The sequence below is a fragment of the Periplaneta americana genome, chromosome 12 (assembly GCF_040183065.1).
Source record: "Periplaneta americana isolate PAMFEO1 chromosome 12, P.americana_PAMFEO1_priV1, whole genome shotgun sequence".
NCBI lineage: Eukaryota > Metazoa > Arthropoda > Insecta > Blattodea > Blattidae > Periplaneta > Periplaneta americana.
In genome coordinates this window covers 85,054,422-85,071,635 of record NC_091128.1, presented here as the reverse complement: position 1 = coordinate 85,071,635, position 17,214 = coordinate 85,054,422, and the positions used below count along the sequence as shown (strand labels likewise).

Genomic DNA, 17,214 nt, shown 5'->3' with positions numbered 1-17,214 from the left:
TACCGACTGAGCTACCCAGGAACTACCATCAGACACCGTCCCAATTTTTGCCTTTATATCCCCACAACTCAAATGGGCTGACAAGGCGCCAGAAACCCAACTTTGAGTGCACAAAAACTGTGTGTGACTTGAATTGTGGTTTGTCGGGTGTAGTTTCTGGGTAGCTCAGTCGGTAGAGCATTCGTGTGCTAAGCGAAGGGACCCGGGATCGGTACCCGGCTGCGGAACAATTTTTCCCTTGAAATTATTCAAGTCTGCTTCACAGAGAGCTTTACCTGAAAACCAGATTTGCATTGTATAAGGTTATGTTAGGCTGTGACGCAGGTTGTACGTTTTTGCATGTAATGCAACAGTACGGCTTAAAGGAAGCCCGTCTACTTTATACAGTTAAAATTAATTTTGTGAGAATGGATGTGTGATAAATCATGTTTACATTTTAAACGTATCACGATTTTATCATATTTCACTTCTGTCTTAAATCATAAACGATCAACATCTCAATAAGGAATTGCGAACTAATTTCTAGCGTGCATCAACACTAGCCAATAGGAGCACACGTATGACTTAGTACGATGGTATGGGAGGTAGTAAAACTCCACCCTTTTATTTACCTCAAAAATTTTCTTATCTTGAATTCAGTATAGTTGGCTCCCATTAGAACGATGCGGTGTGGCGCGGACAAACAAATTATTGGGTCGTTTGATTGTTTTAGCGGAATTGTGTCAATAGGTTGAAACTAAAGAGAACCAGAACGAAATAAATGGAGAAGATTCTGGATTCACGAAATAAACTTAGCAAGAGATGTGAATGGGGGAATTTTGTAATTTGAATATCTTTTGAGTGACGAGAGAAAATTTAGGCAGCATAGTGAGCATAGCGAAGTTTCAACAACAACGTACGAGTAATTTACTTGAATCACATTATTTTAAGGAGACAATTATTTACCATATATCGTGAACATATTCCTGTTATACAAAGCTTTTGATCTGTCTGAGGAAACAATACACCACGAATAAATTTAATGCTTAATGTATTGTTAACAGTTATATTAAACACTTTTTATAACAGAACAGTAAATTGTACTTATATTAACAAAACAATAAAATAAAATGATGGATGTCATATTTTAATCTCTAACTGGAGTTAATGCCAGATTCATTTTTCCGGTTATTGGCAATCATTTCGCAATCTGTCACAGCATCCAAAACTTTCTTCTTAGCCTGCACTTGTAGGTCAGAAGGTAAACATTTAACAGTTTGCGCCATGCTCAGAAAAAAAATAGTAATGCTATCGAATTTCTCCTGAGGGACAGCAAGGAAGTTAGTTTTCTGTAGGTATTCGCACAAAACTGCTCCTATTGAAGGAGCGGAAGATTCACTTATTTTACGCTTGGTTAAGACTTTTGATGTATTTGGAAATAACACGTCTGACGTGGCTCCAGGTTCGGCTGAGGGCACTTGGGTTACGGGTATGGAATCAATGGATGCTAATGATGATTCTCGTATGATTTCAGAGAGTGGTGTCTCTTCCATAATGCTAGGGAAAATGCCAGAGTCTTCTGCTGGGCGGCTGGATGACTGAAGGTTGTCTTGCGTTAGGAAGGGTTCCAGGAAACTTAATTCTTTCTCAAACATCCATGGTTTCTTTGTGACTCCTCTTTTACTTCCTCTTGGTTTTCTCTTATTAATAATGGCCTTGCGGTAAGAGTCCCTTAAAGCTCTCCACTTTTCCTTACATTCAACCACTGAAAATTAATTAAAAATTAAAATTAATGGTTGTTAGTATATAGTTCTCATTTAAAACATTCTATGACCTGCACTGTCCAAAACTGTTTTCTATTTTAGATTTCTCGCCACTGGTGACACTTTCAAAACAATATCATTCAGTTATAGGTCAATGTTGTTAATGAAAGTTCCAGTGTGCTATGTACAATACATCAGCCTATAACGGCTGAAAAATGGAATATAATTGAAAGGAGTTTGTTGTTCTACAATTATAAGGGGATATTTTTAATTGCGTTATTTTACGACGCTTTATCTACTGCGATGTTTATCTAGCGTCTGAGTGAGATAAAGATGATAATTCTAGCGAAATGAGTCGTAAGTTACCCAGTATTTGCTCTTAATGTGTTGAGGGAAACCTCCAGAAAAACTTCAACCAGGTAACTTATCCCAACCAGGATTTGAACCCAGGTCAGCTCGTTTCACGGACAGACATGGTAACTATTATTCCACAGCGGTGGACTGGTTTGGTAGATTTAAACTACAAATTTTTAATAAATAAATAATTATATGACTTGTCGGCGCAAAATGGTTTCTAAATTACAAATTTTTTAGTTGCGGATGGATGTGCGTACCATTGATTCCAATAGTGATGGGACAATAACTCTGTTTCGAGCAAAACTTTAGAAAAACTACCTAGACATTTCCCAAAATAAACCCTTACCTAGAACTATCACTCCTTTACCTGAACTTATAACAGAGATTAAGATTTTTCCACTAAAAGCATATTTAATGCGCCCTTATGCAAAAAAAAAAAAAAACAACAAAACGGAAGATGATGATGAGAAAAAAGTAGTTAACTATGCACTAGGCAGAGCCCGCATTCTTGTTGAAAACACTTACAGGAATATTACATAAAAGTTTAGATTATGATTATCAAAGAAGATTACAGCAAACTCTAGAACATATGAAAAACATTGTTTTGGTAACATGCGTTCTTCATAATTTTCTGAAAAATGACTCCGTATCCGGACTTACTGTCCCAGCCAAGATGTCCCGCGAACATTTTGTCACACTTTGACAAAATGTCACGACGACAATACGTTAGTAAACTTATATGTTTGATCGGATGTTTTGTTATACTTTACCGCACTTTTTGTCACAGCAAAGACGTACCATTGACAACAATAATGTGAATTGCTTCCATGAACATTTCTAAATTTGTAGTCAGAAAGCTGTGGCAATGGCTGGCCTAAAGTGACAACAACAATGTGAACTGCTTATTTTTGAAGAAGAAGAAGAAGAAGAAGAAGAAGAAGAAGAAGAAGAAGAAGAAGAAGAAGAAGAAGAAGAAGATCGATATAAGTAAATAGATGGAGTTGTGCGCGTTTTTGAAACGACAAGGTGAAGACTACCAAGCTAAGAAGTCTGTTATCTTTTCAAAAGAGGACATTCACAGATTCCTACTGGAAGCCGATGACAAATGTTATTTGATGATCATTACCTAACTACTTGCATAATATGAGTATCAATACCTAACTAGTTGCGTAATGAATGTGTTTACAATATTTTGTTAGTGATGTAAAGTCCACATTACATAATCAAAGTGGATAGAGTTCTATTTTCTGCATTCTATTGAAGAAAGTAAACATATGAAATTCGACATAGTGTGAAATAAAAACTATTTTATCACCTGTAGTGTTTCCTAGTGTATTACTTATTTCCCTCCAGGCATTATCACGTATGCTATTATTGCAGTAGTATTTGAGGTTTTTGTCATAAAGAAATTAATATTTCTCCACCAAATTGGTGAGTTTTTCACAATCCATGTTAATTCTTATGGCCCACTCACACGCGTCGCGCTGCAGTACATGAATGTATTTAAATAAGGCTGTCGATGCGGAACGATGCGTCGCGGCACGGAACGGCGCGATCGATGTTCATCTGGATCATGACGCAACAGAGTCGGAAGCAGTCGGGTAGACGCTCGGGTTTTTCCGTTTAGGGCTGAATTGTTGAAATAACAGCAGTCAGCTGTGCGGAAGTGACTGGAGGAACACGTGTTGAAGGCACCTGTCAGCTTAGCGTAATGTTGGTTGCGAGAGATGCGACGTTATCACAATGGCTACACAACAGCTGACTTAACTTACGCGGAGTTTGCTATTCTGCTCCATTAATTCAAATGGTAATTATTATATAACTCTGTTCTTTAGAGAGCTCTAAAGATTTTGATGTCCATTGTATTAAATTATCTGCAGGAATGGATGGACGCCGATATATTCGGACAAATTCTTTATCTGCTCGTAAAATTGACGAGTAATTTTCACCGATTCTGACGCCTGATTATTAACCAAGGATTCTCACTACGTGAGTTACTATTTTTTTTTTTTTGTTGAACGACGTCTTTTTCTTATTTTTTTTGCGACATTCCACAGCAGCGCCACAAATTGTTTATAACTTTATAACACTAAATGGTGATTTACAAGTGCTCGTTTTGACGCTAGTTGCTAGCTTCTTCTGTGTCCAACTTGACACTTTCCCAGAGCGAATATGTTGTTGTTCTTGTCGTTGTTGTTTTCTAATGCCAGGCGTTTGACAATAAAGTCATTTGACCTCTTGCACTCCAATATTTTTCAAAGATATTATCATGGTCAGCCACTGAAGCACAGATTTTGAGGTGTTCCGAATCCATTTCTTGGTTTGAGTTGCACAATGGGCAGTTAGGCACTGATATATTCCAATTCTATGCAGGTGTTTGGCCAAACAGTCATGGCCTGTTGCCAATCTAAATGCAACAATGACGATTTTTCTGGTAATTCGGGAATTAACTGTGGTTTATGACGCAGAGAGTTCCATTTTTTCCCTTGAGATTGTGTTATCAAATTTTTCTTTTTGAAATCTGAGTAGGCTATGTAGATTTAATGAATCTTTTCACAGAGTAATATGTAGATTTAGTAACAGGTCTGTAAGTAGCAGTGCTGCCCTTCTTTACTAAAGCATCCGCATTCTCGTTTCCCAGGATTTCACAATGGGATGGTATCCATTGGATAGCTGACAAACGTTTACACGGTGATGGTAAAAAGTAGGAAATAGTCTGCACAAGTTATTCAAGCCCAAATAAGCGTAACAGTGGCTCAAATAAGATTCTCCTCTGACGCCATGACACTTAACGTTGGCAACTTCCTACTAATCAGCACCGTATAAACGTTTATCAGCTAGCGAATTTTGTAGCCAGATATTCGCTCTGGGAAAGCGTCAAGGTGACGACAGAAGAAGCCAGCGACTAGCGTCAAAACCACCACAGTGTAAATCACCCTTAAAACAAATTACGCACGTGATATTAACACTATGTAACGTAAGCTATATAACAAACAACACAGCAGCGCACCGCGTGTCAGCATGAGCAGCTGATAGAAAGTACTAGGTTCTGATTGGTTCAGAAGGCTACAGCACAGTAGTCTTCAATTTATTCATAGGAAGGGTTGCCAACAGAAATAACTGCCAAGTGCAAGGTTAAGCCTTGGTTTTTCTGAACCGTCGCATGCGACGTGCGAGGTGCACAAATCCGGACTACACGAGAGATAGTGAGTGGTTTCTATGGCTGCGAGGTGCGCAGACCTCGCATCTTGCAGTTATAGAAACCACTCACTATCTCTCGTGTAGTCCGGATTTGTGCGAGGCGGGCCTCGCACCTCGCACGCGTCGGTTCAGAAAAACCAAGGCTTTATAAGGATCTGGGTATAGCTACGGTCTTTTGTTTCCGGCAGCATGGTCACAGTTCTAGAATCAAAGTCTCGGAAGATAACTGTAGTTAAGAAAGCAAATATGACCTAAGCATAAATCCCGAAAATAACAACCAGCTTTCGTTTTCTGCTTTAGAGCACTGGATGAAAGGAATGTGTTAGACACGCTTCGTGGATAGTTGGTGGTTCAAATGCCATTAAACGGGGCGACCAGACGTCCGGTTTTACAGGGAGAGTCCCAGTTTTAGTTGCTTTGTCCCAATGTCCCGAAAAACTTTCTCGAGACACAAAAAGTCACGATTTTTTAAACTAATCACTCGATCATTATAAGAGTAGTTGAATTTGAGCCGAATTTACACATATAACTTGACAACCTTCTCAGAAAAGTCAAAGCCTTCTTGATTAGTAAAACCAAGAGAGTTAAAATAATCACATTTCAACCTAAATATATTGGCAATCCTATTTTAGATAATAGTAGTGGTGAGAATATAGCCAACGAAGTCTGCGAACATTTGTGTCTTGGTAATAGCCTATGACCTTCTTTTTACAGTAGATTTGTGAGTATAAAAACTGTGAGTTTTCATTAAGATGCAAAAAGAAAGTATTTATTGAATGATTAAATTTCAATAAGATTTTTCTTACGTTCAGAAATTAAAGTGGGAATAGAAAGTAGACTGTACACTGAGTAACTCGACATTTTCAACATCACATTGTGGGAGAGCAGACATCAATGACCACATCAACATAAAGAACGCAACTTTATCATCATCGTCTAGTAATATGGCACCTCTTTTCAAGCCACTGGTTGCGGGAAAATAATAATTAAAGTTTGTAGCAGAAGGCACTTTTACTTATAACACCATCACACGTAACTGCAATTTTCGTTCTATAGATTGCACTTCTTCCATTGTTAGGAAGCCTAAAGCCTTGGTTCTTCTGAATCGACGCATGCGAGTTGCGAGGTGCGAGCCCCACCTCGCACAAATCCGGACTACACGAAAGATAGTGAGGACTGCGTACCTCGCAGTTATAGAAACCATTCACTATCTCTCGTATAGTCCGAATTTGTGCGAGGCAACTCGCATGCGTCGGTTCAGAAAAACCAAGGCTTTAAATTGAAACAGTTTCACCTGCGATCGCACTAAATGTGAGAAGATTTTAGTGCCTATGTACAATACATATGTTGATCAATTTTTCAATGGAAATCACTGCGAAGGAAGTAGAAGGTTAACTTTGTCATGATTGATACCTCCAATCACAAACATTTGAAAATTGTTCCTGTCTTTGTGAGGTTTTTTCCCTGACGTAGGAATTAACGTAAGATAATTGAATTTAGATTGGCAGTTTAGAAACGCATAAGGATGTCCCGTTTTTTATTTTCAAATCTGATCATCCTAACATTAAAGAAAATTTTCTCAGTTACAGTGCAGTGAAGAAATCGATATGTCAATATGAACTTAGTTTACTATTTCGGAATAATATGAACTTAGTTTACCATATTTTAGAAATCGATAGTACATTTTTCAATTCGAGTTTGTATGCCGGATATTTTTTTCGTCTGTTTCTGCCTGAAAAATGGCGTAAGCTTTAAGATGCTCTTTTATATTCACTTTAGATGTTAAAAAAATCGTTAACATTATGAAAGAAGTAAATTCCTTAAAGTATACAAATTCGTTAGTGTAAAAATTCAGACGACTTGCCCCGTATATTGGGTTGTCATACGCAGCCTATTGCGTGAAAGAGATGGTCACGATTCAGTTATCATGGCGTACAGTCATAAGCTTGCATCGTAAGCGATCTAGTGCGAAAAACAAGGTGCAACTATCCGCCCAGAAATGTAAACACACTTTGATTATATGCGATATGAGGATTTCGCGGCAAGTGTCGAAGTCCTTTCTTCTGAAGCTTTACTTAGTCGCCTTAGGAGGAAAGTTAGGCTATACTGATTAAGAAACATTAAATTGTTATTAGAGAAAAGATTATTTGCCAAATGAAAACATAAGAGCTGATACTTTATCGGTGAACATGTCGCAAGTGGGAAAGTGTTGGGACTAGCTCGGAATAGAGTACGCCAGTCTACCGTCCTAAGGCGACTAAGTGACGAGTGCGGTTACCAGTGAGTGAGTGTGTGACATTTCCGGCACCAGATATGTGTAAGAGCAGCTCCTGCGTCGCTACGCCGCGTCGTGCTCCAGGCTCACGTCGATGGTTCGCACGCGGCTGCTGTCGCGGGGCACGAGCTCCAGCTTCTCCGGCTCGGCGTCGGGCATGATGATGCACATGAAGCTCTTGCCCGTGACCGCGTCGCGGGGGTACACGGTCACCGGCGTGAACCTCTCCGCCGAGCCCTCCACGTAGGCGCACAGGCGGCGGTACACGTCCGGGAAGTGTCTCCGCAGACTCACTCCCCTCTGGCGCAGGTGTCGCTGGATGTTGGTGAAGCTGATCTCGCGGGCGCGCTGCGGGGCCATCTGTCCGTGGCATCCGGGTAGCGACGTCAAGATCAGCGTCTCCGGGTTCTCCGAGTCCCTCGTGATGTTGCAAGGCGACGCGGGGGCGGGGGCGGGGGCGGGAGCCGGGGCGGGAGATCGGGCGAGGCGCAGCTTGGCGCACCGCGACACCAGCTGTCGCTCCCACTTGACGGCGCCCGAGGCCGGCACCTCGCTGACGACGCACACCGCCACGTACAGCACGAAGCGCGTGTCCGGGTTGTAGGACTTGCAGAGCCGCAGCAGCTCGGCGTACAGGTCCGGCCCCATCTCCGCGGGGAGCAGGTCGGCCCAGCGGACGAAAGCCGGCTCCCCCAGCTGGGGCAGACCCGCCGCCACGAAGCGCTCCGCCTGCTCCGGCGAGGAGAAGAAGCTCTTGACGGCACCCCGTCCCTGGGACAGGTATCCGCGCCGTGCCAGCAGGGACAGGTGCCGCAGGGTCGCGGCGTCCTCGCGCGCCGCAGCCAGCACCTGGCGGCAGAGCGCTCCCACGCGGGAGTGCAGGCACGTCTTGCGGTGGCGCTCCCAGTGCGCGCGCCGGCACTCCCGCGAGCAGTACACGTGCGAGCAGTTGTGGCACGTCTTGAAGGTGCGTCGCGCCTCGGCGGCGCTCGCCGTACGCCCGCACTTGGAGTAGCGGCACCGCACCACGGCCTCTTCAATCTGCGCCTGCGCCTGCGTGTCGAAGGAGACGCGCCTGCCTGCGGGGCGCGCCGCGCTGCCCTCGCTGCGCCTGCGCAGTGTGTCTGACACGTAGTAGGGCGGCGGCTCCCCGACGACCGGCGCCCCCTCACTAGCTGACCCTGTCGCCCGTCATAAAGTGCACTTGTGGGATGAGAACGAAAAGCTACTGATGGCACAGTTTAACCTTGGTCTCTGGCTCCCTCAATCTGCACAACAAACCGCAATAACTTTTGCAGAAACTTTGGAAACAATTTTACTACAAGGGGACCATCAACAAAGTTACTCCTACAAGAAATAGGCCTACGTATGTTTTCCCGGCAGTGATGGCAGCTCTGTCACACAACTAGCACCAACCGCCTAGATCTAAGTGCAGGAAACCAGCACAACATTTGGTTATCAGTGTAATACATTAAATCTAATGTTCGTCCTCTGTGGTATAAGATATCATTTTGAGCTATGTAGACTATGATAACAGCTAGTAATGAGGCAATAATAATGACATCGGAAACGGAAGTACTCAGAGAAATGATAATCTGCCGGAGGCATGTACTCATATACCAGGGCCAAGACACGTCTTATCACCAAAGCAAATGAAGGTTGATATCCAGTGCATCCTGTGACATTCTTTGTGGAAAAATTGTTTACGGGCCAGGTTTCTTCGGTGTACTTCAGTTTCCCCAACAGATCGCATACTTCAATCGCACCATCATTGCTAAATTATCATCCAGTCGAGTCTAAATAGCTCCTATGGTGAAATATTACATATAAAATTATTACTACCGGTACTAGTAACATTACTGCTATAACTACACTATTACTACTACTATTCCTACTGCTACTACTACTACTACTACTACTACTACTACTATTACTACTTTATAAGCCATGTAGATTTGCACTCCTCATTTCTTCTCTTCTCCTACTTCTCCCTTTTTTCTCGCTTTTTACCTGCTTTATGGCGTAGAATTAGTTTCGAAGATCTTCTATCGGTCATTTACCCGATTTATTTTCGAGTGAGCACGAAAAAGAACTCCCTTGATCAATTAATTTATGTTACATTTATATAGGTTTCCTTTCCAGAGTTATGAAATCCAGTCTATCCCACACATTTCTATCCCTGAGAATGAGTCCCTTCCGACCTACTACACCCAGAAGCCACAGGGAGCTTGAGCTCGCATGGGCAGAGTCGCTACTCCCTGAAGTGAGGATTTTTACCAAAGAGATTCCACCTGCCACCCTACTTCTTCAGATCTTATTTAAGCATAAGCGTTTTCCATGCAATATGAGTAAGTATGGTTGATCTGTCAGTAATGATCCGTAATTGCTGACACATCTCCTACGCGACATTTCTGGTTCCCTTCTTTATGGCACGAGGTCCCTCAAGGCTGACGTACAACGATAGAGTATGAGGGATAGTAACTATGATAATTAACAAAAGATTATCCACTAGCGTAGCTCAGGCGATAGCGCGTTTGTAGGATATACTGATTCTAGGCTGCATTCTGGTGTAGGTTCGAATTCCTCTTGGGCTGATTGGGTTTCCCCGACGTTTTCCCCAGCTGTAAGGCTAATGGAGAAAACTCAGACTCATATCGCCAATAACATACACCATCACCAATTAAATAAACGCTAGATAACCTCATAGCTGATACAGCATCGTCAAACATCCATATCCGATTTAAAATTTCGATATATCGTCTTAAACGTAATTGGTAGAGTAGACCTATTACTAGGTAGCCATCAACTTAGCTCAAGCAATGAGTACGTTTGGCTACTAATTCGGAGATGAGCTTGATGGTGTGTTCGATTCCCGTTTGTGTAATTAACTGGCTGGATTTTTTTCCGAGATTTTTATATTCCGTAGTATTCCTCAGCCAAATGCTTTCTTCAAATCAATAAAAACACAACAATGCTCAAATATTAAACTGAAGTGCTCGTTTCCAACTAGTTTTCGTACGAAAGAGAATGCATAGGTTTATCTATTTTGCGAATCCTTGCTCTTCTACATTATCTACAGCAGTAGTTCCCAAAGTGTGGGTCGTGACCCCGTGGGAAATCGTGTAAAGAACTGAGAGGATCGCGAGATAACTTACAAAATAAAACAGAAGACTCCTTATTAACATACATTTATTTTGTATTCAAGATGTTGGACAAAAAAAAAATGTTTCAGTAGTTATAATGAACGCGATTAATGTGCCTGTTTTTTCAGAAAGTAGCTTCTAAACTCTGAAAGCAGTGATATCCTTCTCAAGTTAAAGGAAATTTCTCGCTTTGGTTTGGTGGCATCATAGACGAGAAACTTATTTTGAAATACGAGGTTGCAAATGTTATAAAAAAAATTATAGCTTCCTTTCCAACATTGATACATTCTTTTGATTGAAAACTGGTCTACACTCAGAAGAAAATTCTAGACTCAACATTCTATCAGCAGGAACATTATTTAATAAGTTTTTCCTTCATATTTTTTTGGAATATCAGCCAGTTCAACGCAATTGTACGGATTCAGTATCCATCTGTGATTGTCGTAATTGTTCTGAGTTTATTTCGGAAAATACTGAAAAATCTTATGTTTAAAATCATTCTTTGGGTGAAATGCATTTGTTTCAAACGAAATGATAATTATTTGCGATTTTACAGAGATTTGTGTTTTTCAAATGGAGTCAAGAACCGGTACGGTAGTGGGGGCGAGGGGAAATCTCGAACAAAAGTCTAGCCCGAAAGTGGGTCACGCCTTCAAAAAGTTTGGGAACTGCTGATCTACAGTGTTAGTATTTGTTAATCAAAGGGAAATTCCTATTTTTGTTAGTTTCAACAAGGTACTACCAGTATACATACTAAGCGGGTACTAGTTGCTACTGTAATAGTGCATGACTTGTACTGCCAACACAACCAGAAGAACATTCACATAGATGATCACTAGTTGGGTAGCGATGTTGCCGTTCTGAGATGGAATCGAAACTCAGTTGATACATACAGCTCACATCAGCTACTCTCCTAGCACCATAATAGAATAAATAGAAGTTTGAAGATTAATTTTAAAGACGTGCGTAGATTATTACTAAGACCGGGATTGGCTCAATGCAACGGTTACGGGCTCAAGAGTAAGATTTTCTCCAATATAACTTCCAGAAAGACTCTAAGATAACTGAGTCATCTTTAAAATGAGTCACGGGGGAAGATGAGTGCGGTTTGAGCACTAGTTTTCTAATACCGCGCTCAATAATGCATGAGCTTCTCCCTTCCTGTCTCTATGACTGTTACGAGGATAGGTTTACGCATAGACAGAATTCTACGGGGGTTGTTAATGCCAATAATACCAAAACTATAGAGGGTGTGCAAGTTGTGGTTAGTGACACAACAGGGACCAAGATTTACTGCATTATCAGATGGAATTTCATGAGCAGTGCTTGGGTATGTTATGGTGTTAAAAAACTTGACATTAATAACTCATCTCTCAGTCAGTGGCGGGGCGGGAGTTTTCTGTTCATGTCTAGACTCAATTCCGAATAAAGCAAAAGCATCAACTTCCATTACCCAAGTACCACACCTCGAAAAAATTCTGTATCATTCAAGGGTGAACTTCTATGGTTTTGATAACAAAGAGATATGTAGTGTAATCTATTCGGATTCCATTAACAGCAGCTTATGAAATATTTATATAATTCAGTATTTAAAATGAACGTATAGTATGTGGACGTGATGAATATTAGTTACTCACGCCTCGTCACTCATCCCGCCCATTACACAAGCTTGCTCTGACACCCATTAGATCAACAAAACTCGTCACTAATGTCCCGCCCACATATTATTTCTTAACATTACACACGGCCCTGTTCTCTGTCAGTGCCTCACAACTCGCCACTATTTTCAGCCCACATGTTCAAACGTCACATGGTTCTAATATCTATTAGTTCCTCAAAACTCGCTAATCTTTCTCCGCCCAAGTGTTAAAGCTTAACCTACTCGGCTGACTCGGTTGCCTGTCAGTATCTTACAACTCGTTATTACTGTCCCAACCACATCTTAAAAGTTGACATACAAGGTACAGCTACCTGTAAATTACAGTTCGTTACTACTGACTAGACCATTCATTCAACATACCCGGCCCTGTTACCTGTCGGTTCCTCACAACTAGAAACCACTGACCCGACGATTTCCACATAACATAAACCAGTACATCTACCAGTCAAGGTTACCAGACTTTCTTCACAATTTATGAGGACAGATTAGATCTACATAGCAAAAAACCACTTCTAATATTTTTGTCAGCTTGTCATTCACTTAGGCCTATATTGTTTTTACACAATTTAAATAATTAAATAACTCATTCTATTTACATAATTAAAAAAATAATTCTACTTATCTACTACTTAAATTACTGATATTTTTAAAAGAGTGAACTTTTTAAGCAGTTGTTCTCTAGACTCCCAACTTTATAACAAATTTCTCACAGATCATGTTAAAGTTGGTTAAGATAGCAAGCATGGCTGGAACATTTCTAAACTCATTCTGAACTTTTGGTATTTCCACATCATGTTCATAAGAAAAAACTCTCTACTGAAGCATTACTTCCGGATAAACACACAGATAGTTCATAAACTTCTGGAGTTGTGCACACTGGAATCATTTTCTCAGAGGAAACTGAAAAGAAAATGTCTGTGTTTTGAGCAAAGAGTAGAATTTTCTTCATTCCACTGTGATATTTCCTCTGAAGTTACATATTTCTTCAAGTAAGACATTTTGTCAAGTTATCTTCATCCAGATCAATGTCATCTATATTATTTGAAGAAAATAATGGACTGTATCTTCAACTCTTTCTCTTTCTGGAGGAGATCTAAACAATATATCTTCCATAGATATCTTAGCTTATGAAAGAATAAACCAGTCACTGAGTTATTCAACAGCATTTTTCTAAAATTCACAAGAGACACTGAGAATTCTGTTGTGGAATATGAACCACTTAAGATAGAAAAAGTTGCTTAATTGAGAATTTAATAAATACCTCTTCTTTCCTGTGTCCAGTTTTCTATTAACCTTGAAAGCAATATGGTAGAATCTGCTGCAGTTATGTCCTCACTTCAGTTGTGGTTATGTCGTCATGAAACAGCGGCAAAATTGCATTAGCAAAACTCATCCACAGCAGTGTGCAAGGTTCATTCAATCATGTTAATAATTAACACTGAAAATCCGGGAATACTTGGGGATATCAAATTTCGGGGACTGTCCCCGAGAAACGGGGACGTCTGGTAACCTTAATCTACCTGTTACTTCCCCACAACTCGTACTCCTGTCACTCTCACGTGTTTAAACTTAACATATCGCGCCCTATTTTCTGTCAGTGCCTCGCAACTCGCCACTACTGTGCAGAACACATGTTCAAACATACACGGTCCAGCTCTCTCATATCTCGCAACTTCTGCCTCTCCCATGAGTTCAAATTTAGGGGAAAATACAGGTGAAATTTGAGTAATTTTCAGACGAAAAACGCATTTTTGTTTTTCTTTTGGTGTGAAAAAATGAATCAGCAATCTCTTATTTATATGTTGAGCAAATTTTAGAGCTTTGGAACCCTTTAATTTGAATTCCATGCAAACTTAACAGGCAGTTTCCTCACACTTTTTTTTCAGCATGTTTCGTCATGTTCAAAGTGTAAAGGCTCTTACAATTTTGATGATAGGAACGTTAAATTGTTATTGCATGCCCTATATTCTGTGGTTAACGAAACACTATAACATTTTTTTATAAACTAAATACTTTCAACATTTAAAAAATATATATATATATATATATATATATATAGGCCTATTTAGATATTCAGTGGATAATAAAAATTTAAAATTTGAAGTTGCACATCTTTTAAAAAAATCTCTTCCTTTATAGATATAAATTTAAAATTCTGGCTACGTAGTTATTTTTTAATCATATAAGAGATCTGTAAAAAATAAGTCACGCGTGAAACTCAAATTTTGTAAGAGATAGATCGATTTTGAAAAATACACATTTTTTTATTTTAATAACTCAAAAGCCATTCATCTGATCACAATGAAATTTACTTGCAAGAATACGTATAGCAAGAGGATGAAGTGTACAAAATATGATGTCTGTAACTTTACAATTGTAAAAAATAGAAATTTCATTCATCTGTTACCTTTCGGTGCTTCGCAACTCGCCACTGCTTTGTTCAACACGTGTTCAAACTTAACAAACAAAGCCCAGCTACCTGTTAATCCCCCACTACTCGCCACTTCTGTCCTTCCCATCAGACCAAACTTAACATATCCAACCCTGTTACCTATTAATGCTTCACAACTCGCCACTATGCTGAACACGTGCTCAAACTTAACATAATATACAGTCCACGTATATGTTAGTTCCTCACAACTCACCACTTTTGCCCCTCCCATGTGTTTGAACTTGACATACCTGGCACCATAGCCTGTCAGTGTCACACAACTCGGCACTATTCTGCCCAACAAGTGTCCAAGCTTAACAGGCCGTGTTGCCTGTTAGTGCCTAGTATCTTGCCACTACTGTACCGAACATGTGTCCAAACTTTACATGGCCCAGCTATCTGTCAATTCCTCACAACTCGTCACTATTCAGCCAATCACGTGTTTAAAACTCGTAATTACTGTCTAGACAACTTGCGGAATAACATCTAGTCCTGTTACATGTCACTTCTAACAATTCGTCACTACTGTCCCGACCACATATTCAAACTTAAACATTATCCTACTATCTTTCAGTTCCTCACAACTCTCCACTATTGTCCCGCCCAAGTGTTGTCTGAACATAATCGTCCCTATTACCTGTATGTCAGTTTGTCACATCTCGCCACTATGTTCTCGCCCAAGCTTATAATCCGAACACATATATCACTACTACCTATCAGTTCCTGAAAACTCGCCATTATTATTCTGCCTACGTGTTCAAAATGAACATATAGATATATCTCTATTACGATACCTATCAGTTCCTCACAATTCGCCACTATTGTCTCATCTACTTGTTCAAGCTGAACATAAACATCTCAAAACTGAACACACACATATTCCTACTACTATTTCACATCTCGTCACTATTGCACCGTCTATTGTTAATTCCTCACAACTCGTCACTGTTATCCTGTCCATGTATTCAAGTTGAACATACACGTTCACATGCTTCAGCCTAACTGTTACCTTCTAGCTACTTTCTAGTCGCTACTCTCCGACGCAAGTCTGCTAAGTTAAATTACACAGTCCTACTGTCTGTTACTTCCTCACCTCGCAACTCTTGTCCTGCCTACATATTCTAGCCTAATTTATTGCTACCTGTTAGTTATTTCCTAATCATTGCTGTCTGATTCACGTGTGCTAAGTAAACTTACAAGGTCATACTACCTGTCACTTTCTCACGCCTCGCCACTCCTGTCCCACATGTTACCCAGTTTCGCTACTTGTTAATTATTTCCTACAGCTTGTCCAAGTCAAGTCTGCGAGTGGGGATATCGGGATGGAATGTAGAGGCAAAACACAGTTGCCACATAGGTCACTTGATGCTCAGATTTCAACGTGTGGACATCATTTAAAATACACTACGGAGCGCACGCATTTTTTGTCCTTGTCTTCAGATAAAGGCAACAGTTACGCTGTCTCCCAGCCTCCCCCCTCATGCAACTTTCTCTCCTACACCCACGCTTGCCAATCAGAACGCCAAACCTCACAGTCTATTTCAAAGCGTCTTAAATTGTTACCGCTCTATGAACTGAAGCGCAGTAGGAAAACTTTACTGTCATATGAGACTGTACTGGTCTCCTCTTGTTACCGCCTCCTTTCACTACAGAACTGTCTCCAACTTCCCCTCTCAGCTCGCAGACTTAACTTGGTCGAGCTGTAGTCACTACTATCCAACCGTCATGTACTAAGTTAACTTACATGGTCATACTACCTGTTACTTTCTCACGCCCCGCCACCCCTGTTCCGCCACATGTTCTAGTCAAAGTTACTCAACTTTTCTACCTGTTAGTTGCTCCATAGTCATAACTATCCAACCATATGCACTAAGTAACTTACAAGGTCATGATGTTTGTCATCTCCTCACGTCTCGCCACTCCTGCCCCGCTCACAAGCTCTAGATTAACTTACTCGGCTTTGCTACCAGTTAGTTACTTCCTAGTCACTACTATCCGACCAACGTGTACTAAATTAAATTATGTTGCCTGTTACTTCCTCAAGACTCGTCACTCCTGTCCCGCTCACATGTTTTAGCCTAACTTACTCGACTTTGCTACCTGTTAGTTACTGTCTAGTCACTACTGTAAGTTAAATTACACGGTTCTGCTGCATGTTACTTCATTAAGACTCGTCACTCCTGTCCCGCTCACATGTTTTAGCCTAACTTACTCGACTTTGCTACCTGTTAGTTACTGTCTAGTCACTACTGTAAGTTAAATTACACGGTTCTGCTCCATGTTACTTCATTAAGACTCACCGCTCCTGTCCCGCTCACATGTTTTAGCTTAACTTACTCGGTTTGCTACCTGTTAGTTACTGTCTAGTCACTACTGTAAGTTAAATTACACGGTTCTGCTCCATG

The 17,214-nt window shown here is 40.6% G+C and overlaps 1 protein-coding gene across 1 annotated transcript in view; it reads right to left on the bottom strand.

Annotated features, from left to right (window-relative positions):
- Positions 1-3,015: 3,015 nt before the first annotated feature.
- The window catches only part of LOC138710641 (uncharacterized), a 560,146-nt gene continuing 545,947 nt past the window's right edge, over positions 3,016-17,214 (bottom strand). Inside the window, exon 9 of the mRNA XM_069841677.1 lies at positions 3,016-8,756. Within this exon, the coding sequence (XP_069697778.1) occupies positions 7,639-8,756 (1,118 nt within the window). The 3' untranslated portion in view covers positions 3,016-7,638. The remainder of the gene's footprint in view (positions 8,757-17,214) is intronic.